The following is a 27,220-nucleotide window of genomic DNA, read 5'->3' on the forward strand; positions in this document are numbered from 1 at the left end:
CATCTTTATACAGGAACCAACTAGTCCTGAATTCTGACATTAGGCTAAATGTACTTTACAATCATAATTTATGTTGCATACTACATGATCACTATTTTCTCAAGGTTGATGCAACGGTCCATTTCATGGTTTATCTCAAGCAGCTTTGTAACAGGAATTATTTTCTTAACTTGATGCAGTGTAATGATTTGATCTATATGCAAGACAAGCTTTTCACTGTATCTTGCTACATGTGATAATTGGATTCTTGTATCCACTGAATGTTCCCAAGAACACATATCAAGACACACATCAAGTGCTGCTAAAAGATTATCAGTGAAAGAATTCAATGAAAGAACAACTTTGATCTGCCCAAAACTTGGTCTTCCAGTAGTCTGAGTGAAAATAGGAAGATAGTGAATAATAAAATTTGTGCATGTTTAATTTTTATTTTTTTATGATGCTGTGTGCTTGTGATGCTGCCATTGCGCTTGTGCGTGTACAGTATATACTTCTGCAGATGACAATGAACTGGACCTGACTTTGAATACTGCTGAGGAGCACATTGCAGGGCACTGTAGTTTGGTCTAGTCACTGCAAAGGCTCTATGGGGAAAGAGCACCACCTAAGATCCTTTTACTGAACACTGGATCCAATTTAACAGCCTTTTAAATGATACATTCCTTAATTGTTTGAGGAAGGAGCGAATGGTACTAACATCATAAATGGAACGTACTGGAGTGAACATACACATAAATGGAACATACGTACTCTCCTGAAGTGCCTGATTATACAAATTGAACACAAATATTCAGAGAAAACAGTACAAATGCTACTCCGGGCAATCAGGAGTGAATATAATGTGCATCACTGCCACATGAATTTCTCTGATCACCTGAAGGAATTTCTTAATTTCTTTCCTCCCAAACAGCACTCTGCTCCACAATGTCGGGGGGGGGGGGGGGGCAGCTATGGAACTGTTAGCCATTGTCAATCACCTCATGATATTTCATAATTCTGCTTATAGAGTTACAATTGCAAGAAAATTTGAACTTTCAAGGTGAATTTTCACATCATTGTATCACAAAATAGAATCAAGATAGTGAGGCATCTTTGTAACACGCAAATGAAGTAATAGTTTTTATTTACTATTCAATACAAAAAAATGGCAAAATTCAAGGGATTCACATTTGTGTATAACGGCTTCATTTAGACACAATCCTCAGCAGAACTGTTGCACTCCTCTCCCTAGGAAAGAAACATTCACCTGCGGAGGGGAAAAACAGACGTTACTGTTTCCCAAAAAAAAACACTATACCGGGGTGAATGATAAGTTCATGGCCTAAGGTAGAAGGAGTCAATTTTAGAAAACCTAGTACTTTTATTTTTCAACATAATCCTAAATTTACACACTTAGTCCAGCGGTCATGGAGTATTCAGATCTTAGACCTCCAGAAAGTGTCCACAGATGGGTGATTGCTAAGTCTGTGGCCTAAGGTAGAAGGAGATGAGTTATACAGCTCTCGTTACATGCACATGCAGTTCAACTCTTTGAGTGATTATGCAGAAAGTTTGAAGTTAATAACCCATATCTCCTTCTACCTTAGGCCACAAACATCAATCGCCCCTGATGAGTTATTAACTCCAAACTTTCTGCATAACCACACAAAGAGTTGAACTGCATGTGCATTTAAAGAGAGCTGTATAACTCATCTCGTTCTACCTTGGGCCACGAACTTATCAATCACTCCTCGTAGGATAGATAATATTTCTATCAAACCCTTAAGGCAAAATTTATTATTACAATGTTTCTCAGTTTATCACATTTGTAACACTGCCAAAGTGAGCTTTTTAGGAAAACCCATTAACTGGTATCTGAGTATCCGTCAAGTTGCAGATGGATCCAGGCCAGTGGAACTACAGTGTCACACATTCCCATACAAGACACACCATGCAGATAGTTCACCAACTCACCTTTTTGTTTTCCCACACAGTACTGAAAGTCTTATTTTATTTAGAGATTCAGCACACAAAAGGCCCTTTTGGGCCCTTCAAGCCACACCACCCAATTTACACTTGCCTAATCACAGGACAATTTACACTGACCAATTAATTGGTAACACTTTGGACCATGGGAGGAAACCAGAGCACCCAGAGGAAACCCATGTGCACGCAAGAAGGAACATACCAACATTCTTACTGAGGACACCAGAACTCTGATGCCCCAAGCTGTAATAGTGCCGTGCTAATCACTGCACTGTTGTGGGGTCCTATCTATCATCATTTTACTTTTGCTAAAACAGTTACAAACTGAGAACAGCAGGAGATCTCATTGAAAGGAGATGGAGTGAATAAATTCAAACTCTGCAATCCCCTTGTCTCTACCATTCACTGTGGCTCTATCAGGGGTTCCCAACCAGAGTCCGCACACAAGAGAAAATTTGCAGATGCTGAAAATCTGAGCAACACACACAAAATGCTGGAGGAACTCAGCAGGCCAGGCAGCACTTACGGAAAAAAGTAGAGTTGACTTTCCAGGCAGTCCTGCCAAAGGGTTTTGGCCCGAAACATCGACTGTACTTTTTTCCACAGATGCTACATGGCCTGCTGAGTTCCTCCAGCATTTTGTGTGTTGCAAGGGTCCACAGACCCCTCAGTTAATGGGAGGGGTCTATGGCATAAAAAGAGGTTGGGAACCCCCGGTCTACATGATCTTCAGCTGGAAAGACAGCCTCAGCCCCAAATCTAAAGACCAAAACACTGGGATTTCACTTGGTGAGTAGCATAGTTCACTATCAATGCCAGTGGTTGGGTTACCTACAAGGTACCAGTTTAATCTCAATTCCAAAACAAAATTTAGAAAATCGAAAATACTACAGTGCACAACTGTTGTACATTGAGCTTCAAGATCCTGGATTAGCTGGTGGGGGAAAGGTGTTCAAGAGGGGTCTTCACAAATGAACAGGCTCCAATGAAATGTGCATATGAGGGTATTGAAATGAGAACAGGATGAGATTTGGTTCCAGCTCCTTGCTCATTTACAAATTTTTGGTTGTCAGACACCAGCTAGAATAAAAATAATGAATCACCAGCAGGTTAATGACAACTGAATTGCAATTATACTGAGGTTCCACACATTATAAAAACACATCAGCTCACATTTTAATAACCTAAGACCGAGGACTCTTCCCCATGCATGCTTCCATTCGCCCTTGCTTGAGGCCCTAGATGAGAAAGACAGAAAACAGTGAGTAGCGTGACAGGATGGTGGTTTTCTGCAAAGGAGGACAATTCAGTCCATCACCTACATTAAAAATCACCTCAGCTCTTATGAATCAGGAAGGATTTAGACCAGAGGTTCCCAATCTCTTTTATGCCATGTGCCAATACCATTAAGCAAGGGGTCTGTGGACCCCAGGTTGCGAAACTCTGATTTAGACTTTGAAGGAATGAAGATAAACTTCTTGGACAGGATTGTATGCAGTTTGCACAGACTTGCAAGCGAAGCCACTCAAGATTTCAAAATCTTAACAATCTGTGTAAAGAAAATGACTGCAGATAGACTTCAAGTTATGAAGACAGACATCACATTACTGTGCCACTTAATACAGTAACACTGGAAGTTCACTGGTCCTCTATTCAATTCTCTTGCTAGTTGCTGTCAGAGAAAAGTGCAGGAGTCTTGGGATCCATGTTAAAAGGATTGATCAGCAAGGTAGTGGACTTGTTTTTGGGGACTTTGAGGTCCATATTGCACATGTTCCTGATTCTGACTACTCTTTATTTTTTGCTGTTTTAGAGCAGTTTGATCAGAGCAATTGATGCAGACTGGGTGCTTTGGTGAAGAATGGCCTGCAGCCTGCCTTGGACGAGTGCCATGGCACTGAACTGAACTAAACAATACTACTGGACTGCTGGTTTGGTGTTTGATATTCTTTGTGTTGTTAGCTCGCTTTTTGCCATTTGAGCAATTTGTTTGCTTATCACGCATTGGATATTTGATGTTTCCTTGAACAGGTTCCATGGTGTTTCTTTGTTTCACGGCTGCCTGCAGGAGGACACATCTCAGAGATGTATTCTGTATACATACTTTGATAATAAATGTACTTTGAAATCATCTAATAGGAAAAATATATCTGCACCAGGACAACAGAAACACCTTTCCAGTGTGTAGCTGCTCTGTGGCTGACTCCTCAGTCACTTTCCCAATTCTACATCCTTTGCAATTCCGAATTCTGCATCAGGACAGCAGACACATCCTGCCAGTCTGTGTACATATTCTGCAGCTGACTCCTCAGCCACTTCCCAATTCTAAATGGTATAAAATAAAACTGGTGATGGTAACATGGTTAAAGAACAGAAAGCATCTACAGAGAACTATTGTTTACTAGAACAGACAGCAGTTTTCCACACGCCAGAGTGTGCATGACATGAGACTGTGTATTTCTCTATTCAGTTTGTTAAACTATACCATTGTGCCTGGGTGCAAGAAAATAGCTACTTTTCTTAATAAATGTTAATGGCATGGACTTGAAAAGATGGGCAACAACTTCAAAATGTGAAGGAAACAAAAGCCTGGAAGAGCAGAGAGAATGAAGACATTACAGACAGGCCTAATGAATGCAAAGAGGATGAAATGCATTTTATTTTGCTAGTAAGAATGAAGAGTGAAGAAATGTCCATCTCCCAGAACATGCCCTCTTCTCATTGGTACCATCAGGAATGAGGTACGGGAGCCTGAAGACACAATCTCAATGTTCCAGTAACAGCTTCTTCCCTTTCACTGTCAGATTTCTGAATAGACATTGAACATATGAACGCTACTTCACTATCTTCTATTTAAAAAAAATATGTATTACAATGTACTACTGCCACAAAGCAACAAATTTCACAACATATGGCAATGATATTAACCTGATCCTGATTGTGAAGATAATACAATTTAATACAATTCCAAAAGGGTACAGGCTGCTGAGTGTTTGTACACAAATCTTTGAAAAACAACAGGGGGACAGTAGTTTAAAGATAGTATCAACAACCTGAGTTCAACTAACAATGGTAAAAAGTACAGAAAATCTCTGAGTTCTGTATTTTATGGTTTATAACTTAGGAAGATTGTGAGTGTGCACACGAAAGATTTAGTGGAATGGTCCCAGTTACAAGGGGCTCCAGTTTTATGGAAAGAGGTGAAGTCATTATTTCACTTAGAACAGAGATAAGGAGATGAAGTTAGTCAAAATAATGAGCTGTCTGTAAATGCAGACAAAACATTTTCCTTTTAACTTTGGTAAAACAGAACAAAAAAAAAAGTGAAAATGAGTCCAACCACTTGCATTGGAAGGCATTGCCTGACAAGAAGGAGGATTCAATCGGAGCTTTGTGAAATAATGATTGGATTTTAGCTTCTCTATCTTCTGTTGAAATGTGATTAGTGATGCAGACAAGAACATTTTTCAAATATTCTTTACTAAGGTGACACAATTAAAGATAAAATAATGAACAATTAACATTTCAGAATCAGATTCAAGATTATTATCAACGGCATGTGACGTTAAATTTGTTAACTTAGCAGCAGCAATTCAATGCAATAGCAGAGAGAGAAAAAAAAAAAATAATAAAACAATAAATAAACAAATAAATCAATTATATATATTGAATAGATTATCAAAAAATCTGCAAAAACAGAAATACTGTATATTAAAAAAAGTGAGGTAGTGTCCAAAGCTCCAAAGTCCATTCAGGAATTGGATGGCAGAGGGGAAGAAGCTGTTCCTCAATCGCTGAGTGCGTGCCTTCAGGCTTCTGTGTCTCCTACCTGATGGTAACAATGAGAAAAGGGCATGCCCTGGGTGCTAGAGGTCCTTAATAATGGACACTGCCTTTCTGAGACACCACTCCCTAAAGCTGTCCTGGGTACTTTGTAGGCGAGTACCCAAGATGGAACTGACTAGATTTACAACCTTCTGCAGCTTCTTTTGGTCCTGTGCAGGAGCCCCTCCATACCAAACCGTGATGCAGCCTGTCAGAATGTTCTCCACGGTACAACTTTATAAGTTTTTTGAGCATACTTGTTGACATGCCAAATCGCTTCGAACTCCTAATAAAGTATAGCCACTGTCTTGACTTCTTTATAACTACATCAATGTGTTGGCACCAGGTTAGATCCTCAGAGATCTTGACACCCAGGAACTTGAAACTGCTCACTCTCTGCACTTCTGATCCCTCCATGACTATTGGTATGTGTTCCTTCGTCTTACCTTCCTGAAATCCACAATCAGCTCTTTCATCTTACTGACGTTGAGTGCCAGGTTGTTGCTACTGCACCAATCCACTAGTTGGCATATCTCACTCCTTTGCGCCCTCTCATCACCACCTGAGATTCTACCAACAATGATTGTATCATCAGCAAATTTATAGATGATATTTGAGCTCTGCCTAGCCACACAGTCATGTGTATATACAGAGTAGTGCAGTGGGCTAAGCACACACCCCTGAGGTGCACCAGTGTTGATCGTCAGCGAAGAGGATATGTTATCAGCAATCCACACAGACTGTAATCTTCCTGTTAGGACGTCGAGGATTCAATTACAAAGGGAGGTACAGAGGCCCAGGTTCTGCAACTTCTCAATCAGGATTGTGGGAATGACGGTATATTAAATGCTGAGCTATAGTCGATAAACAGCATCCTGACATAGGTGTTTGTGTTGTCTAGGTGGTCAAAAGCCACGTGAAGAGCCATGGAGTTGTAATTTTGTAATTCAATAGAAATCTGACTTCATTGACAGCCATGTAACTGAAAACAAATGGTGGGGGAGAATTAGATTGCAAGTACTTACCAGATAATAACCAGTATGGTAGCCGCTCATGTACCAGGCGATTAACATACTTCCTAAAGCTTCAGCATCCTCATCCGTAGTATCTGGACTCATCGGTGGAGGAGGAGGAATTAACTGTGTTGAGGACGAGGAAAGTGTAGTTTAAAATACAGCTGTCAGGATTTGGAAACAATATAGAGAATATATAGAAACAATTTGCAATCACTTCTCTGTAGAAACTAACTAGACAAGTTTCTACAACACTAGTCAACATTCAAATTACTTTTAATTTTATTTAAAGATACAGCACAGTAACTTCACAGGGCTTTCTGCATAATGAGTGTTTGATGGCTCTAGGCCTGTATTCACTGGAATTTAGAAGAATAAGGGGGGGGAATCTCATTAAAACTCATCAAACGTTGGAAGGCCTAGATAGAGTGGATATGGAGAGCATGTTTCCAGCGGTTGGGGAGTCTTGGACCAAAGGGCACAGGATCAGAATAGAGATTTAGAGCAGAGATAGGGAGGAATTTCTTTAGCCAGACGATGATGAATTTGTGGAATCCACTGCCACAAATGGCTGTGGAGGCCAAATCATTGGGTATATTTAAAGTGGAGGTTGACAGATTCTTTATAAGTTATGGCATCAATGGTTACAGGGAGAAGGCACAAGAATTGGGTTGAGAGGGATAATAAATCAGCCACGATGAAATGGCGGAGCAGACTTGATGAGCCAAATGGCTGGATTCTGCTTCTATACCTAATGGTCTATGGTCTGCTGGTAAGTCTTTGGGATGTGAGAGAAATCAGATACCCAGTGAAAACCTACATTATCACGGGGAGAATGTACAAATTCTTTACATACGACAGCAGGAATGAAACCAGGGTTACTGACACTCCAGAGTTATGCTAACCGTTTTCTACCATGCATGTGGCCCTTTGGAAATGCAGATATTTAAAAACAAGAAACTTGCTCACCGGTGGCCCTGTGAGACCCATGGGCAACCACCCAGGTAGAAAAGGTGGTGGACCACGAAACTTCTCATCAGGCTATAAGGAACAAAAAAAGATCTGTAACATCAAAAGTGATATTGTCCGAGAAAGATAACCAATCAGATATCACTATACAAACAAACAAAGACCAAGAAAATCTAAAATTTAATTTCTATCCCCTTTCTGGAGATTATGGAGAAATTCTCATTTGCATGCCTATGTATCCCACTATAAATTTCCTGAAAATAATCTTTGAACCAAACTGTTTCAAAGATGATGAGATCTGTGTACCAAACTGTGTATAAGATGATGAGAGGCATTGATCCTGTGGATAGTCAGAGGCTTGTTCCCAGGGCTGAAATGGCTAGCACGAGAGGGCAGTTTTAAGGTGCTTGGAAGTAGGTACATAGGAGTTATAAGGGGTAAGTTTTTTTTATGCAGAGAGTGGTGAGTGCGTGGAATGGGCTGCCAGCGATGGTGGTGGAGACAGATACAATAGGGTCTTTTAAGAGGCTCCTGGACAGGTACATGGAGCTCAGAAAAATAGAGGGCTATGGGTAACCCTAGGTAATTTCTCGGATAAGGACACGTTTGACACAGCTTTGTGGGCCAAAGGACCTGTATTGTGCCATAGGTTTTCTATGTTTTTATGTTTCCAGGAAAGTGGAAGTAGACAGATCAATTGTCTTTGTTCCTGCCATGTGCTTGGAGATGGAGGGTACCATTTTGTGGTACTGTTTTACATTCTCCATTTTGAGATGAAGTTGCTTCTCTTTCTGTGTTTTAAAGTAGACACAATGTTGTTTCAGGTAATCTACTGGACTGGAGATAATTTCCAAACAAGGAGTTACTTGTGAGGTGTCTTTGATACAACATAACATGCAGGTTTGAGAGTGTTGGGGCTAGTGCCTGCCTGGAGTGATTCGACCTGATTACTGAAAAGAACGTAGAGCCATAAATTACTGATTGTCACTTGCTGGGAAGAGGGCAATAAATGGATGTTTGCCTGTAGCAGAGTCAATAAAAACACGTTAAAGATCAATCAGATGACCTACAGCCAATGACAATGGAATGCAATATTTGAATTGGTAAGGAACGAGTATAAAAGTGTACACTTCGAGTATGCTCTCAGCGATAACCCTCTCAAGTGACACACTATCGGAAGGAAGAACCCCCATGCCAGGGTCTGGATGAAGAAAGGATTGATATCCGGCCAACAGAGATCCCTTATTTTGGTGTTATAAATTGAAAAATTGGTCTGAATTAGTATTGGTACAGAGGGAACAGCAGAAATTAATGTTCTAAGCTGTTGGCCCACGGTCAACACAGTTATGATGTTTGTACAGAAACAATAAAGTATGAGATTCAATTAATTACGAGTTGCATAGTGGATTTCCTAAACTAGTTCTGTTGACAAACAGTCGACATGCTGCTGTTGGAGTCCGACTAAGACCGAGAAAGTAGAACATATCACTCCAGTTCTCAGATCCCTGCAGTGGCTTCCTACCCATCAGAGAGGACTGACATAAAAATATTATTACTGATTTATAAAGCACTGAATGGTCTGGGGCCAAAATATATCTCCGATCTCTTGCTGCATTATGAACCTTCCTGAGCTCTCAAGTCATCTGGGACAGGACTGCTTACCATCCTCAGGGTCAAAACTAAACATGGTGAAGCAGCTTTTAGTTGCTGTGCTCCACTTATCTGGAATAACCTTCCAGAAGTCTGCCACAACAGCGCCTCTTTCACCTCAGACGGTTGAGGAAGTTTGGTATGGGCCGCCAAATCCTAAGAACTTTCTACGGGGTGCAATCAAGAGCATCCTGACTGGCTGCATCACTGCCTGGTATGGGAACTGTATCTCCCTTAGTTGTAGGACTCTGCAGAGTGGTGTGGACAGCCCAGCACATCATAGTTGTGAAACACACATGACTCAGGTCATTTACAAGGACAGGTGTGTAAAAAAGGCCAGTAAGATCATTGGGGACCCCAGTCACCCCATCCACAATCTATTCCAGCTGCTACCATCTGGGAAACGGTACCGCAGCATAAATGCCAGGACCAACAGGCTCCGGGACAGCTTCTTCCACCAGGTCATCAGACTGATGAACTCTAGCTGACTTGAGTGTACTCTATATTACGTTGACTGCTCTATTTATTAAAAATTATTATAAATTACTATGATTGATTGCACATTGCACATTTAGATAGAGATGTACCGTAAAGATTTTTACTCCTCATGTATGTGAAGAATGTAAGAAATAAAGTCTATTCAATTCAAAACTTTAAGCTATTTTAAATTGAGGCTCAAAACTTTTCTTTTTGTTGTAGCTTTTAATTAGAATCTACTGCACTGTAACTTCTATTTATCAGGGTCTCGGCCCGAAACGTCGACTGTACTTCTTCCTACAGATGCTGCCTGGCCTGCTGCGTTCCACCAGCATTTTGTGTGTGTTGCTTGAATTTCCAGCATCTGCAGATTCCCTCATGTTTCTATTATATCATATCTAATTTTTGTGTGATTTTATTCTCCTATATATTGTCCAAAATTTGATGTTTGATTTTTATATGTTGCTCTGTATAAAACACTTTGAAATGCCTTGTGTTTGAAAAGTGTTATACAAATAAACTTGCTTGCTTGCTTGCTATCATAAAATTTCCTTACTGCATAGCCCTCTATTTTTCTAAGCTCCATGTACCTAAGAGTCTTTTAAAAGACCGTATTGTGTCCACATCTATAAGACCATTAAGACATAGAAGAAGAATTAGGCCATCTGGCCCATCGAGTCTGCTTCACCATTCAATCATGGGTGATCCTTTTCTCTATCTCCTCCGGCCCTCTTCCTGTAACCTTTGATAAGGAATAAGGAATACAATAGACAGTCTTGAAATTCAGCTACAGATTGGCAAATATGATATTGTGGCCATCTCTGAAACTTAGCTAAAGGATGGCTGCCATTGGGAGCTGAATGTCCAAGGATATACAGTATATCAGAAAGATAGGTTAGTAGTCAGAGAGGGTGGTGTGGCTCCGTGTGTAAGAAATAATACTAAATCATTGGAAAGAGATGACATAGGATTGGAATGTGTAGAGTCTCTATGGACTGAGTTAAGAAATGGCAAGGGTAAAAGGACCCTAATGGCAGTTGTATACAGGCCTCCAAACAGCAGCCGGGATGTGGATTACAAATTACAACAGGAGATAGGCATATTAGAAAGGAAATGTCATGAATCGTTGGGGATTTTAACATGAAAGTGGATAGGGAAAACCAGGTCAGTACTGGACCTTGTGCAGTGAAAATTACAACTGAGAAGGTGCTCAGGAAGCCTAATGGTCTGAGGGTAGATAAATCTCCTGGACCTGATGGAATGCACCCTCGGGTTCTGAAGGAAGTAGCTGGAGAGATTGCGGAGGCATTAATGATGATCTTTCAAGAATCAATAGATTCTGGCATTGTACTGGATGACTGGAAAATTGCAAATGTTACTTTGCTATTTAAAAAGGGTGGGAGATAGCAGAATGGAAACTATAGACCTGTTAGCCTGACATCAGTGGTTGGGAAGTTGTTGGAATCAATTGTTAGCGATGAGATTACTGAGTACCTGGAAGCACATGACAAGATAGGACAAAGCCATGATGGTTTCTTGAAAGGAAAATCTTGCCTGACAAACCTACTGCAATTCTTTGAGGAACATACAAGCAGGGTAGACAAAGGAGATACAGTAGGTGTGGTGTACTTGGATTTTCAGAAGGCCTTTGACAAGGTGCCGCACGAGGTTGCTTAGCAAGATAAGAACCCGTGAAATTACAGGGAAGTTACCAGCGTGGGTGGAGCATTGGCTGGTTGGCAGAAACCAGTGAGTGGAAATAAAAGGATCCTATTCTAGCTGGTTGCTGGTTACCAATGGAGTTCCATAGAGGTCGGTGTTGGGACCGCTGCTTTTCACAATGTATGTCAATGATTTGGACTACAGTATTAATGGATTTGTGGCTAAATTTTCTGATGCTACAATGATAGGTGGAGGAACAGGCAGTGTTGAGGAAAAAGAGACACTTAGATAGTTTAGGGGAATGAGCAAAGATATGACAAGTGAAATACAATGTTGGAAAGTGTATGATCATGCACTTTTGTGGAAGAAATAAACAGGCAGACTATTATTTAGATGGGGAGAGAATGCAAAATGCAGAGATGCAAAGGGATTTGGGAGTCCTTGTGCAAGATAGCCTAAAGGTTAACCTCCAGGTTGAGTCAGTTGTGAAGAAGGCGAATGCAATGTTGGCATTCATTTCTAGAGGTATAGAATATAAGAGCAGGGATGTGATGTTGAGGCTCTACAGGCACTCGTGAAACCACACTTGGGGTATCATGTGCAGTTTTGGACTCCTTATTTTAGAAAAGATGTTCCGGCATTGGAGAGGCTTCACAGAAGATTCACAAGAACGATTCCAGGAATGAAATATTTACTGCATGAGGAACGTATTCAAGGGAGGGCTGTATTCCTGGAGCTCAGGAGAATGAGGGGGGATCTCATCGAAACATTCACAATGTTAAAGGGCCAACAGATTAGATATGGCAAAGTTATTTCCCGTGGTAGGGGATTCTAAGACAAGAGGGCATGACTTCAGGATTGAAGGATGTCCTTTTAGAACTGAGATGCAGAGAAATTACTTTAGTCAAAGGGTAGTAAATCTGTGGAGTTTGTTGTCACGAGCAGCTATGGAGGCCAAGTCATTGAGTGTATTTAAGGCAGAGATAGATAGGCACTTGATTAGCCAGGGCATCAAAGAGTATGGGGTGAAAACAGGGGAGTGGGGATGACAGGAAGAATTGGATTAGTCCATGATAGAAAGGCAGAGCAGACTTGATGGGCCAAAAGGCCTACTTCTGCTCCTATATCTTATGGTCTTATAAAGGAGAGAGTTACATAAAAGCATAGAAACCTAAAGCACATTACAGGCCATTCAGCCCAGAATGTTGTGCCAACCATGTAACCTACTCTAGAAACTGCCTAAAATTTTCCTACCACATAGCCCTCTATTTTTCTAAGCTCCATGTACCTATCTAAGAGTCTCTTAAAAGACAGTATTGTGTCCACATCTATAAGACCATAAAACATAGAAGCAGAATTAGGCCATCTGGCCCATCCAGTCTGCTTCGCCATTCAATCATGGCTGATCCTTTTTTCTATCTCCTCCTACCTTCTCACCATAACCTTTGATGCCATGTCCAATCAAGAACCCATCAATCTCTGCCTTAAATACACCCAACAACCTGGCCTTCCCAGCTGCATGAAGCAACAAATTCACCACCCTTCAGCTAAAGAAATTTCTCCGCTTCTCTGTTTTGAAAGGGCGCCCTTCTATCCTGAGGCTGTGCCCTCTTGTCCTAGACCCTCCCACCATGAGAAACATTCTTTCCATATCTACACTGTCTTGGCCTTTCAACATATGAAAGGTTTCGATGAGATACCCCTCATCCTACAGAATTCCATAAGTACAGACCCAGTGCCATCACACGTTCCTCATTTGATAATGCTTTCATTCCTGGAATCATCCTTGTGAACCTGCTCTGAACCCTCTCTACCATCTTCATGGGCAGTGCATTCCACACACCCACCACTCTGTGTGTGAAAAACTTACCTCTGACATTCCCCTTGTACCTACTTCCAAGCACCGTAAAACTATGCCCCCTTATGTTAGCCATTTCAGTCCTGGGAAAAAGCCTCTGGCTATCCACACAATCAATGCCTCTCATCATCTTATACACTTCTATCAGATCACCTCTCATCCTCCCTTGCTCAAAGGAGAAAAGACCTACTTCACTCAACCTATTCTAATAAATCACATTTTCCGATCCAGGCAACATCCCTGTAAATCTCCTCTGTACTCTCTATAGTATCCACATTCATCATGTAGTGAGGTGACCAGACTGAACACAAAACTCCAAGTGGGGTCTGATCAAGAGCTTATACAGCTGTAATGTTATCTCACGGCTCTTGAACTCTATCCCATGGTTGATGAAGACCAACACACCATACGCCAGTACCATGTTTTGTTTTTCTAACTTGAGACTCTGGATGATTTGGAGAGGAAGAAGTGACCTTTTTTCTTACCGCCTGGCCTTAGTGCTTTTATGCTTGGAGCCACTGTTAGGGGAGGCACAGAAAAAGCTGGTGTTGGATTAGACTGTTTCATTGTTATTTTCTTTGCAGTTTAACAAATTACCTGCTTCTATTCTTTTATAACTACTTACATCCATCGAAATGTTTAGTACAGTTACAGTATGTATATGCAGTGGTTCAGTGTGTCCCCTTTGTGGTTACATTTGTATGATTTTGGAAGCTTCCATTGGTATTTCACTATTTGAATAGGGGCTGACTGATTGGTTGACTCTTATCTATGAGTTTGAATTGAATGTACTTTTCTATGGGGTAGAAAAAGAGCTGACCATGCAGTTCCACCAGACTTTGCTTCTCCCTCCCTTCACTTATAAGACTTCTATTACTGACCATTTTTCAATTTTATTTGTTGTATTAGTGCTTAATAAAATGATCGTAAAGCAACAAGCTTTCCACAGGGATTGCTCCCTACGCGACTCCCTTGTCCATTCATTTCCCCCAATCCCTTCCCACCGATCTCCCTCCTGGCACTTATCCTTGCAAGGGGAATGAGTGCTACACCTGCCCTTACACTTCCTCCCTCACCACCATTCAGGGCCCCAGACAGTCCTTCCAGGCGAGGCGACACTTCACCTGTGAGTCGGCTGGTGTGGTATACAGCGTCCGGCACTCCCAGTGTGGCTTTTTATATATTGGCGAGACCTGACGCAGAATGGGAGATCGTTTCGCTGAACACCTACACTCGGTCTGCCAGAAAAAGCAGGATCTCCCAGTGGCCACACATTTTAATTCCACCTCCCATTCCCATTCTGATATGTCGATCCATGGCCTCCTCTACAGTCAAGATGAAGCCACACTCAGGTTGAAGGAACAACACCTTATATACCAACTGGGTAGTCTCCAACCTGATGGCATGAACATTGACTTCTCTAACTTCCGTTAATGCCCCTCTTCCTCTTCTTACTCCATCCCTGATATATTTAGTTTTTTCCCCCTCCTCTTTTTTTTCTTTTTCACTCTGCCTGTTCTCCATCTCCCTCTGGTGCTCCCCTCCCCTTTTTTTTCTCCCTAGGCCTCCCGTCCCATGATCCTTTCCCTTCTCTAGCTCTGTATCCCTTTTGCCAATCACCTTCCTGCCCCTCCGGTCTTCTCCTTTCATTTTGCATTTTCCCCTCCCCCTCCTACTTTCAAATCTCTTACTATCTTCGCTTCCAGTTAGTCCTGATGAAGGGTCTCGGCCCGAAACGTCAAAAGCACTTCTCCCTATAGATGCTGCCTGGCCTGCTGCGTTCAACCATCATTTTGTGTGTGTTGCTTGAATTTCCAGCATCTGCAGATTTCCTCGTGTGAAGCAACAAGTTTGTGTCTATTCCCTGAATCCCAAGAAAACCTTGGATTAAAACATCAGAATCCTTGTAATTTGCTGCACAATACTCTGCAAACAGTCCAGCATGTAACTTTAGCATGGTGAGAGTAGAGGGATAGTGGACAGGTTGCAGATCAAGGTTTTTGCAGACAATCTAGCATGTAATTCCAGCATTGTGAGGGTGGAGTGAATGATGACTGGGGTGGTGGAGATATTGTAGATCAAGGGTTCTGCTCATTCTGAATGCTGACAAGTTTATAGCATAACTATGCAACAGAGGGTTTTGCAGGTTTGACGGTATTAGATTTATCTTAAGTCACAGAACAAACTTGTTATTAACTGCGCTGATCACCAACAACCTCATTGTTAACCACACTAATTTAGTTTGAATTTGCTGACACCTCTATGCTTTCGGAATCCACAAGAATCAAATTGGATGGAGCATTTTGCTTGTAGTTCTATAATCTTTCAGTAGTATTAGGAGGGTGATCTGAAGATAAACGTCCATTCAGCTAGCACAATAAACAACAAAGACAACAGAACACCAGTACAAAGGAAAACTGGCAAAGGGCTAAAAAAAACCCAGAAAATCTAATAAAACAAAGAGCATGAGTATCATAACAAAAAAGGAAAAAATGTTCAGAAAGACTAGCAATGTAATCAGTAGCAAATTCAGCCCAAACTTGCTGCTTTCTTTTCAGGACCGAGGTAGAATACACGCAGATGAGTAATTGCTGGAGATTTAATTCTACCCCAAATTATATAAGGAACAGACTTTAAAAAAATTCAGAGCATGGGGTAAAAAAAAATGCACTGTAAAAGAAAATGTCTACACGAGCCATTGATTCATGAACTTACAAAGCTAAATCCTGATGTTGGTGGTGGTCGAGGAGGATAACGATGGTTCCAGGCAGACTGATCCATTGGAGATTTTGGCTTGGCTTCATTGGATTGCCGAGGTTTAATTACTGGTGAAATAGCTTCACTCTCATCTGTTGATTGTTGGCCTGTCCCATTTTTCTAAGTTAAAGAAGAGGAAAGTATGCCTCTTACAACAATAATGGCCAATCTTAAATCGAACAATGTGTACCAAAAACAATTCATGTTTACCTGTTCAACAGCCTCATTCTCTGCTTCGGATACATCCGCTGGAAGCAAGTCTGATAAACTCTGCTCCTCCTCGTTGCCATAACCAGTGTACATTACAACACACGTTCCCTCCTGCTCACAAATAGACTGAACAGTAGCCAAGTACACGTTGCCATCTTCCGACCATACTGCATTACATGTATCACCAACTCGCCACTGATAAGAGAAGTCATGTACTTTGATAAAAGTTTCTCTAGAATATTTAACCAAAAGTACAAGGCCACAGAAACTGACTCAACCAAACTGACTCACAGACCTCCCAACTATATGTATATCCTCCCATACATTTATCAAGATAGTAATGAGTATCATAAAATACTCCATGGTATTTATAAATGACTGGACACAGTACACTCCATTAGATTATTTAATTCCTGCCATGTATACTCCATTAGCCTAATTGGTCCCCGCCACTGTCAGAAAGGAGTTTGTACTGCGAGGGTTTCCTCTCACATTGCTAAGACATACAGGTTAGGATTAGTGAGTTGTGGGTATGCCTTGTTAGAAATGGAAGCATGGTGACACCTGCTGCCTCCAGCATATCCTCACACTGTGTTGTTGGTCCTTGACACAAACAACACATTTTGCTGTATGTTTTGATGTACATGTGACAAATAAAGCTACTCTTTCTCTTTTATTATGGGTAGAGTTACAGAATTATTCAATGAAATAAATCAATTATATTGAGTGTACATAGAGGGATACAATCTGGGTAGCTATAGAAAGAACATGTTTCTGAATTATGGAGAATTCTGCTTATGCTGAGTTCTCAGGAAGGGCAGGAACCCTTGCTTAATCCAGGGACTGCCTATACCCCCATCAGCTGGGGATGGTACAGTGACAGAATGTGATTTTTGTATTTGGAAGAGATAAATTCTGACAGTGCAGATATAACATTCTTAGTCAAAATCTGCCGATACCAGGCTAATGAGGCTAATTGTCAGAGGAGGATTTAACAACTGAGGGTGTCCATACTTTCCTAGTTGGATGGACATTATTCTTCTTCCTGTTTCTGTGCGTCTTATTTTTTCGCTTAGTTCTACTTCCACTGTGCTCCTTGGACAAAGGCTGAACACATTCACCGTTCTTCAGCGCATTCTGAAGAAAACAGATGAACATCAAATCAGAAATATTTCACCAAGTCATTCAGACAATTAGAGTGAGAAACAGAGCAGAGTTGGTATTAATTACCAATTGACACTAACCAACATTATCATCACCATACTCACATCAATCTTGTAACCCAGAGCCCACACTAACCATAAATTAGCCACTGACAATAACCAGCATGCAATCACCACATTCACATTCATTCCCCCAGATTCTACCACTCCCAGGCAGAATCATTCTTTTTGGACCCTGTGCAACATTCTACACTGTCTATCAACTCTTCTTTTTGAATTAAAAAGGCATAAATTTGTTGTCCCGAATCAGGAGAAACCTCTGTGGATAGAGAAGGCTTATTAGGGGCCTGGAGATTGAAGAGACAGGTATCAAGTACATTCAATTCAGAACCAAAATGGGAACTGGGACATGGTGAGGAATGTTTAGTGTAGAAAGTGACATTGTATTCTTCACTGTACAGTGTCGTGTACTCTTCAGAGTTGAGGCAGGCCTGAAGCAGAGCACAAATCTGAAGCAGGAGAGATGGTCTGCCCTTTATTTCAGGTGCCTTGCTGCAGCAATTCCCATCTCACCTCCAGCCTTACCCCTGGCTTTCTTTCATATACTTACCCACTGAAAAATCATTCACCCACATAGCGGAACTGCCTGACTCTGTGGTAATTCAAATTGCCACAGATCAGCCTTGGAACCTGGAGAAAGATAAGCCTTGGACTGACAAAACGCAGAACAATCTTAAGAGTGATCCCTGAAGAAAAGAACATCTAATAGATTCTTCAGCTTGATCAATGTTCTCAACCTCAACATCAGTGCTATCATCTGCAGAGTGGTAGGTGGAGTTAGAGGTGAATCTGGCCATAGACAGGAGTGTACAGGAAGTAAAGGTTGAGGACACAATCTAGTGTAACACTACTGTTTAGAATAACTGTGCTGGAGGTGTTGCTGCCTGACTTCACTGAGGCTATGTCCACACCAAGCGGTTTTGAAAATACCTTCATCCACATTAAAACGGGTTTTTGGGCAAATCTCCTCCTACTGGGCATGCACAGGACACATCAACAGAAAACAAGCGACATGTTTGGTGTCGAATTTCACTGTGAAAGTACGCGTTTGTGCAGTTACAAACTAGAAAAACTTAAAACGAAATTGTCAAACAACTGACAGCTATTGGATTTCACGCAGGAGGACAAAATTAAAAAAAACAAATACTGGAGCATTGAAAAATTGACTAATTTTGGTGCATTAATAAAGCACCTTGTTAAATGTATAAAACATATCTGCATCAGTGTTATCTTGTATTTCCATACAATGTTACAGTATGCTGTTACACATCTATTGTCAGGAGTACATGCATAAATAGATAAACCACCTTCATACAAGCAAGGACAGAAAACAGGGCGAAGTGAGTATACTTGTTTATTTAGTAAGTTATGGGTCAAAGTATTTGGTGAGTACATTTCTAACACTTCTGGCTTCAGTCCCGTTGCCATCTGTTCTGAAACTGTTAGGTAGCGTGGGGATTGCGTTCAAGAAAACAATGAAATGCCGCGCTGCTGCCATTATCTGTTCCAGCACATCATGACTGCGTTTCTAGAAATCTCCAGTTTCCCCATCCACACTACTCTGCCCAAGCGGCGTTTTCAAATTTACACACTCTGGAGGGCATTTTAGAAAAGCTCCATTTTCGGGGGAGGAAAATGCCGTTTCAGGGTGGACGGAGGGTCAAAACTAAGAGAAAAAGCTTTTGTTATGAATTTCTCTGGTCTAGTGTGGACGTAGCCTCATTGTGGTCTGTTGGTCAGGAGGTCAAGAATTCAGTTACAGAGGGAGGCCATGACGCCCAGGTCCAGAGTTTGGTTATGTGTTTAATTGGAGTAATAGTAATGAAGGCAGAAATGTAGTCAATACAGAATAGACATGGGTGGTCATACTGTCCAGATACTCCATGAGGAAGATCTCATCTGCTGTAGACTGCAAGTTAAATTGCAGTAGGTCAAGGTTGCCTTGGAGGCTGAAGTTGATGAGTGCCATGACCAGCCTCATGCAGCTCTTCATGATGATGGATATCAGACCGCTGGGTAGTCATCATTTTAAGTGTGTTATATTGTTTGCTTAGATGCCTTGGTGACAGTAGTCTTTTTAAAGGAGGAGGGAATCCTATATTGAAGCAGGGAAAGGTTAAAAATGTCAGCAAATAACCCCGCCAGCGGAAGTGCACAGGATCTAAGGATTCTGCCGGGGACACCATCCAGACCAGATGCTCCCTGTGGGTTCACTCTTCAGAAGACTGATAGTACAATTGCAGAAGTGACTGTGGGTTCAGGTATAATGGACACTGTAGGGGTGGCCAGTGATACTCCCATTCTTTTCTATTCAAAACATGCTTAGAATGTTATAATCTCACCAGGAAGGGATGTGTTATTCTTGGTGATGCTGTCAATCTTCATTTAACAATAACACATTATGGTACACAAGACCAGTAGACATAAGAGCAGAATTAGACCATTCCATCCATCGAGTCAACTCTGACTTTTCATCATGGCTGATCCATTTTCCCTCTCAACCCCATTTAGAACCATAGAACATTACAGAAACAGGCCTTTTGGCCCTTCTTGGCTGTGCTGAACCGTTTTTCTGCCTAGTCCCACAGACCTGCACCTGGACCATATCCCTCCATATAACTCTCATTCAGGTTTTCTCAAATGTTAGAAGTGAGCCCACATTTACCACTTCATCTGGCAGCTCATTCCACACTCCCACCACTCTCTGTGTGAGGAAGTCCCCCCTAATTTTCCCTTTAAACTTTTCCCCCTTCACCCTTAACACATGTCCTCTGGTTTTTTTCTTCCCTAGCCTCAGTGGAAAAAGCCTGCTTGCATTCACTCTATCAACATCCATCATAATTTTATATACCTCTATCAAGTCTCCCCTCATTCTTCTACACTCCAGGTAATAAAGTCTTAACCTATTCAACCTTTCTCTGTAACTCAGTTTCTCAAGTCCCGACAACATCCTTGTAAACCTTCTCTGCACTCTTTCAACCTTATTAATACCTTTCCTGTAATTCGGTGACCAAAACTGTACACGATACTCCAAATTCGGCCTCACCAATGCCTTATACAACCTCACCATAACATTCCAACTCTTAAACTCAATACTTTGATTTATTAAGGCCAATGTACCAAAAGCTCTCTTTACTACCCTATCTACCTGTGACGCCACTTTTAGGGAATTTTGTATCTGTATTCCTAGATCCCTCTGTTCTACTGCACTCCTCAGTGTCCTACCATTTACCTTGTATGTTCTACCTTGGCTTGTCCTTCCAAAGTGCAATACCTCACACTTGTCTGTATTAAACTCCATCTGCCATTTTTTTAAACCATTTTTCCAGCTGGTCCAGAACCGTCTGCAAGCTTTGAAAACCTTCCTCACTGTCCACTACACCTCCAATCTTTGTATCATCAGCAAATTTACCACATTAACATCCAGATCAATGATAAAGATGACAATTAACAATGGACCCAGCACTGATCCCTGTGGCACACCACTAGTCACAGTCCTCCACTCAGAGAAGCAATCCTCCACTACCACTCTCTGGCCTCTCCCATTGAGCCAATGTCTAATCCAATTATGTATACCTAGCCTGAATCTTCCTAACTAATCTCTCATGCAGGACCTTGTCAAAGGCCTTACTGAAGTCCATGTAGACATTTCTCCTGTAAAAAGTGGACAGCAGGCATCTTTAATGGTTATACAGCAATGGCCAAGTGTGTTGGTGTGGCAAATGCTCTGCCTGAAACCTGAAGAAACTGCAGAGTGTTGTACTGAACTGCGTTCACATCACGGAAAGACACCTCCCCTCCCTGGACTCTGTCTATATTTGTCACTGCTTTGGTAAAGCAGCCAACATAATCAAAGAGCCCATGCACACCAGTGATTGTCTCTTCTTCCCTCTCAAAAGCCGAAAAGCAGCTACAACCAGGCTCAAAAATAGCTTCTGCCCTGCTGCTCTAGGACTGTTAAATGGTTCCCTACTACCATAAACTGGACTCCACCTACAATCTACCTCATTTACCTGTACTGCACTTTCTCTATAGCTATGCTGCATTGTCACTGTTTTCCCTTGTTCCACCTTAATGTACTGTTGAATGATCTGATCTGTATGAACAGTGTGAAAAAGCAATCTGTTGTAGCTTGATCCCTGAACAAAACTGAAGTCCCCTACACTACCCAGGACTATATTTGGAAATACAAGAGACTGCAGTCCCAACTTACGTCTCAATCTAAAATGTTAACTGTCCCCATTCCCCCTCCATCGATGCTGCCTGACCTGCTGAGCTCCTCCAGCATCTTGTATTGCCCAAGATTTCCAGCATCTGCACAATCACTTGTCTTCTTGCTCTTGTTTTAGACTTAAATTTGCTTTAGAACTGATGGTGTTTGATCTGCCAGAGATTTCCAGTACGTGCAGTTTTTCCCTCCCATTGTTTCATTTAACCTGCCATCTTTCACGCGCAATACCTGCCAACTTCCCTGTGGAGACCGCCTAACAGGGAGTATCAGTAGCCCTGCACTCGCACTGCAATTCTGACCAGAGTCAGCCAAGGGGAAACGTTACAACCGAACCTGGTCCACAGCGATCTTACTTTGAATGAGCTCACCGCCTTGTCATAGGCTTTGATCAGCGCCGTGTCATCCCAGATGTCTGAGTCATCACTCTGAAAGAACAGGACAGGCTGAGCGGCTGGATGATGTTCACCGACACGAGGCAGGGAGAGACGGGCGTGAGTATGGATGTGGGTATCTGGCAGCGGAAGAGGAGGAGGCATCAGAGGGGGGAGGAAGAGAGTGGATCAGGAGGAGAAAGAGGAGATTTTAGAGGGAGGAGGAGGAATCTGGGTGGGGAAGGAGGTATCAAGGGGAGGAGGTGGTATGAGGGCAACGAGAGGATATCGGATTGGGGAAGGAGGGGTATTGGGGAGGGAGGGGTATGGGAAGGATGGGGTATTGGGGAAGGAGGAGGTATCAGTGGGGAGGAGGTGGTATGAGGGCAACGAGAGGATGTCGGAGTGGGGAAGGAGGAGTGGTATGGGGAGGATGGGGTATCATGGGGAGGATGGAGTATTGGGGGTATCGGGGTGGTAGCAGGGGGTATCGAGAGGAAGGAGGAGGTATCGGGGGGAAGAGAGGAAGGGTATCGTGAGGAGGAAGGGAATGCGGACCCGCACTTACCTGGCCGCAGCCCCGTCGGAAAACCGTCTCCCCAACTGAACTTTCTTCACCCATCGTAGCGCCGTCAGTTCGCCCCAAGCTTACGTCATCACACCTGGACCGCGCTCCGTCCCTCGCGTCATCAGTGTGCAAACTGGCAGATGCTTTGTCACATGCCAGTCGGGGTTTTTGGGAAATGTAGTACATTTGCTGCAGTAACAATCCCGGCACTCATGTCCACAGTTCAAAGTAAATGTATTATCAAAGTACATATATGTCATCATTAACAACTCCGATATTATTTTTTTCCTGTGGACATACTCATTAACTCTAAAGAATAGTAACTGTAACTATGAATCAATGGATCAATGAAAGATCAACCAGAATACAGAAGTATTATATTTTCACAAATGCAAATAAAATAATACATAAGAATATGGGGTAACAAGATAGAGTCCTTAACGTGAGCTCATTGGTTGTGGGATCATTTCAATGATAGGGCAAGGAGTGTATTTATGCTCTTTTGTTCAAGAGCCTGATGGTTTAAGCGCAGTAACTTTTCAAGGACCTGGTGGTGCAAATCTTGAGACACCTGCACCTGTGTCGGCTTGATGGCAGCTGTTAGGAAAGAGCATGACCTGGGTGGTGAGGATCTTTGAAGATGGATGCTGCTTTTGAACAGCAGCGTTTCATGCAGATGTGCTCAATGGTTGGGAAGGTTTTATCTGTGATGTACTGGGCCAAATCCTCTTGTTTTGGAGGCTTTTCCACTCAAAGACACTATAACAGGCCACAATGCAGCCAGTCAGCACACTTTCCAACACATATCTACACAAGTTTGCCAAGATTTTTGATGACATGCCAAATCTCTGCAGACTCCTGAGGAAGTAGAGTTTCTGTTGTGCTTTCTTTGCAATATATTTATACGATGGATACAGGTCAGGTCCACTGAGATCGTGACAACCAGGAACTTAAAGTTACTGACCCTCTCCACCTTTGATCCTCCAAAGATTAATGGCTCATGGACCTCTGGTTACCCTCTCCTGAAATCTGCAATCAGTTCCTTGGTCTTATTGATATTGAGTGGGAGTTTGTTGTTCTTATACCACTCAGCCTAGTTTTCAGTCTTCCTATTGTATGCTGATTCATCATCACCTTTGATACAGCCCACAACGGTGATGCCATCAGCAAAATAGTATATGGTGTTGGACCTGTACTTAGCCACACAGTCATAGGTGTAAAGTGAGTAGAGCAGAAGGCTAAGCACACATCTCCATGGTGCACCTGTGCTGATGGAGATTATAGAGGAGATTTTGTGAGTCTGAACTAACTGGGGTCTGCAAGTGAGGAGCAGGCAGCGGCGTGAGAGGCAGCAGAATGGTAGGGCTTTGGCTCAATGGGCTTAGTCAGTAACGGGACAAGGTAAGGTAGGAAGTATGTGTGTGAGGCCAGTTTTCTGTGCTCAGTGTCAGGTGTGGGGGTCCTGGAGTCTTCCAGCCGCCCGGACGACCATAACTTCACCAGGTGTGTCGAGCTGCAGCTCCTGAGAGACCAAGTTAGGGAACTAGAGATGCAGCTTGATGACTTCACCTAGTCAGGGAGAGCAAGGATGTGATAGAGGAGTGATAGGCAGGTGGTCACACTGGGGCCACGAGAGACAGACAAGTGGGTCACATTCAGGATGGGGAAAGGGAACAGTCAGGTACTAGAGAGTACCCCTGTGGCTGTACTCCTTAACAATAAGTACTCCTATTTGAGTACTGTTGGGGGGGAAGACAGCCTATCTGGGGGAAGCAACAGTGGTCGTGCCTCTGACACAGAGTCTGGCCCTGTGGCTCAGAAGTGTAGGGAAGGGAAGAGGAAGGCAGTAGTAATAGGGGACTATAGTTAGGGGGTCAGACAGGCGATTCTGTGGACACAGTGAGGAGACCCGGTAGTTTGCCTCCCAAGTGCCAGGGTCCGGGATGTTTCGGATCACTTCCAAGATATCCTGCAGTGGGGGGGGGGGGGGGGGGGTCAGAGGTCGTGGTACATACTGATACCAATGGCATAGGTAGGAAAAGAGAAGAGGTCCTGAAAAAAGACTACAGGGAATTAGGAAGGAAGTTGAGAAGCAGGGTCTTGGGATTACTGCTTGTGCCACGTGACAGTGAGAATAGGAATAGGACGAGGTGGAGGATAAATGCGTGGCTGAGGGATTGGAGCAGGGGCAGGGACTTAGATTTCTGGATCATTGGGATCTCTTTTGGGGCAGGTGTGACCTGTACAAAAAGGACAGGTTGCACTTGAATCCCAGCGGGACCAATATCCTGACGGGGAGGTTTGTTAAGGCTAACCGGGAGAGTTTAAACTAGAATTGTTGGGGGAGGGGGGAACCAAACTAAGGAGACTGAGAAAGAGGAAGTTAGCTCATAAATAGAGAAAGCTTGTAGACAGTGCAAGAAGGAGGATAGGTAGTTGATAGAGAAGGGATGCGCCCAGACCAAACACTTGAGATGTGTCTATTTTAATGCAAGGAGTGTTGTGAACAAAGTGGATGAGTTTACAGTGTGGATCAGTACTTGGGAGATATGATGTGGTGGCCATTACAGAGACTTGGATGGCTCAGGGACAGGAATGGTTACTTCAAGTGCCGGGTTTCAGATGTGTCAGAAAGGACAGGGAGGGAGGCAAAAGAGGTGAGGGTGTGGCACTTCTGATCAGAAATAGTGTCATGGCTGCAGAAAAGGTGGATGTCATGGAGGGATTGTCTACGGAGTCTCTGTGGGTGGAGGTTAGGAACAGGCAGGGTCAATAACTTTACTGGGTGTTTTTTATAGGCCGCCTAATAGTAACAAGGATATTGAGGAGCAGATAGGGAAACAAATCCTAAAAAGGTGTAATAATAAGAGTTGTTGCGATGGGAGATTTTAATTTCCCAAATATCAATTGGCATATCCCTAGAGCTTGGGGTTTCGATGGGGTGGAGTTTGTCAGGTGTGTTCAGGAAGGTTTCTTGACACAGTATGTAGATACGCCTACAAGAGGAGAGGCTGTACTTGATTTGATATTGGGAGATGAACCATTGGGAGGTGTCAGATCTCTCAGTGGGAGAGCATTTTGGAGATAGTGATCATAATTTTATCTCCTTTACAATCGCATTAGAGAGATAGGAACAGACAAGTTAGAAAAGTGTTTACTTGGAGTAAGGGGAACTAAGGCTATCAGGCAGGAAATTGGAGGCTTAAATTGGAAACAGATGTTCTCAGGGAAAAGTACAGAAGAAATGTGGCAAACGTTCAGGGGATATTTGTGTAGAGTTCTGTATAGGTACGTTCCAATGAGACAGGGAAATTATGGTAGGGTACAGGAACCATGGTGTACAAAGGCTGTAATAAATCTAGTCAAGAAGAAAACCTTACAAAAGGTTCACAGAGCTAGGTAATGTTAGAGATCTATAAAATTATAAGGCTATCAGTAAGGAGCTTAAGAAGGAAATTAGGAGAGCCAGAAGGGGCCATGAGAAGGCCTTGGTGGGCAGAATTAAGGAAAACTCCAAGGCATTCTACAAGTATGTGAAGAGCAAGGGGATAAGACGTGAAAGAATAGGACCTATCAAGTGTGACAGTGGGAAACTGTGTATGGAACCGGAGGAAATAGCAGAGGTACTTAATGAATACCTTCAGTATTCACTATGGAAAAGGATCTTCGTGATTGTAGTGATGACTTGCAGCAGACTGAAAAGCTTGAGCATGTAGATATTAAGGAAGAGGATTTGCTGGAGCTTTTGGAAAGCATCAAGTTGGATAAGTCACCAGGACCAGACAAAATGTACCCCAGGCTACTGTGGAAGGTGAGGAAGGAGATGGCTGAGCCTGTGGCGATGATCTTTGCATCATCAATGGGGACAGGAGAGCTTCCGGGGGATTGGAGGATTGCGGATGATATTCCTTTATTCAAGAAAGGGAGTAGAGATAGAACAGTAAATTTTAGACCAGTGAGTCTTACCTCACTGGTTGGTAAGTTGATGGAGATCCTGAAAGGCAGAATTTTATGAACATTTGGAGAGGTATAATATGATTAGGAGTAGTCAGCATGGCTTTGTAAAGGCCAGGTCGTGCCTTATGAGCCTGATTGTAATTTTTGAGGATGTGACTAAACACATTGATCAAGGAAGAACAGTAGATGTAGTGTATATGGAATTCAGCAAGGCATTTGATAAGGTACCCCATGCAAGGCTTATTCAGAAAGTAAGGAGGCATGGGATCCAAGGAAACATTGCTTTGTGGATCCAGAACTGGCTTGCCCACAGAAGCCAAAGAGTGGTTGTAAACGGGTCATATTCTGCATGGAGGTCGGTCACCGGTGGAGTGTCTCAGGTATCTGTTCTGGGACCCTTACTCTTCGTGATTTTTATAAATGACCTGGATGAGGAAGTGGAGTGTTGGGTGAGTAAGTTTGCTAATGACACAAAGGTTGGAGG

The 27,220-nt window shown here is 42.6% G+C and overlaps 1 protein-coding gene across 1 annotated transcript; it reads right to left on the reverse strand.

Moving 5' to 3' along the window:
- Window positions 1-1,091: 1,091 nt before the first annotated feature.
- On the reverse strand, window positions 1,092-22,915 carry smn1 (survival of motor neuron 1, telomeric). The gene is made up of 9 exons (XM_059969293.1): window positions 22,780-22,915; window positions 22,194-22,265; window positions 17,401-17,523; window positions 16,387-16,581; window positions 16,135-16,296; window positions 7,773-7,844; window positions 6,816-6,929; window positions 3,139-3,203; window positions 1,092-1,246 (listed from the first exon to the last, which is right to left on the reverse strand). The coding sequence occupies exons 1-8, from the start codon at window positions 22,831-22,833 to the stop codon at window positions 3,150-3,152; spliced, it is 846 nt and encodes a 281-aa protein (XP_059825276.1). The 5' UTR covers window positions 22,834-22,915; the 3' UTR covers window positions 1,092-1,246; window positions 3,139-3,149.
- Window positions 22,916-27,220: the final 4,305 nt, after the last annotated feature.

The sequence above is a fragment of the Hypanus sabinus genome, chromosome 5 (assembly GCF_030144855.1).
Source record: "Hypanus sabinus isolate sHypSab1 chromosome 5, sHypSab1.hap1, whole genome shotgun sequence".
In the NCBI taxonomy this organism is placed as follows: domain Eukaryota; kingdom Metazoa; phylum Chordata; class Chondrichthyes; order Myliobatiformes; family Dasyatidae; genus Hypanus; species Hypanus sabinus.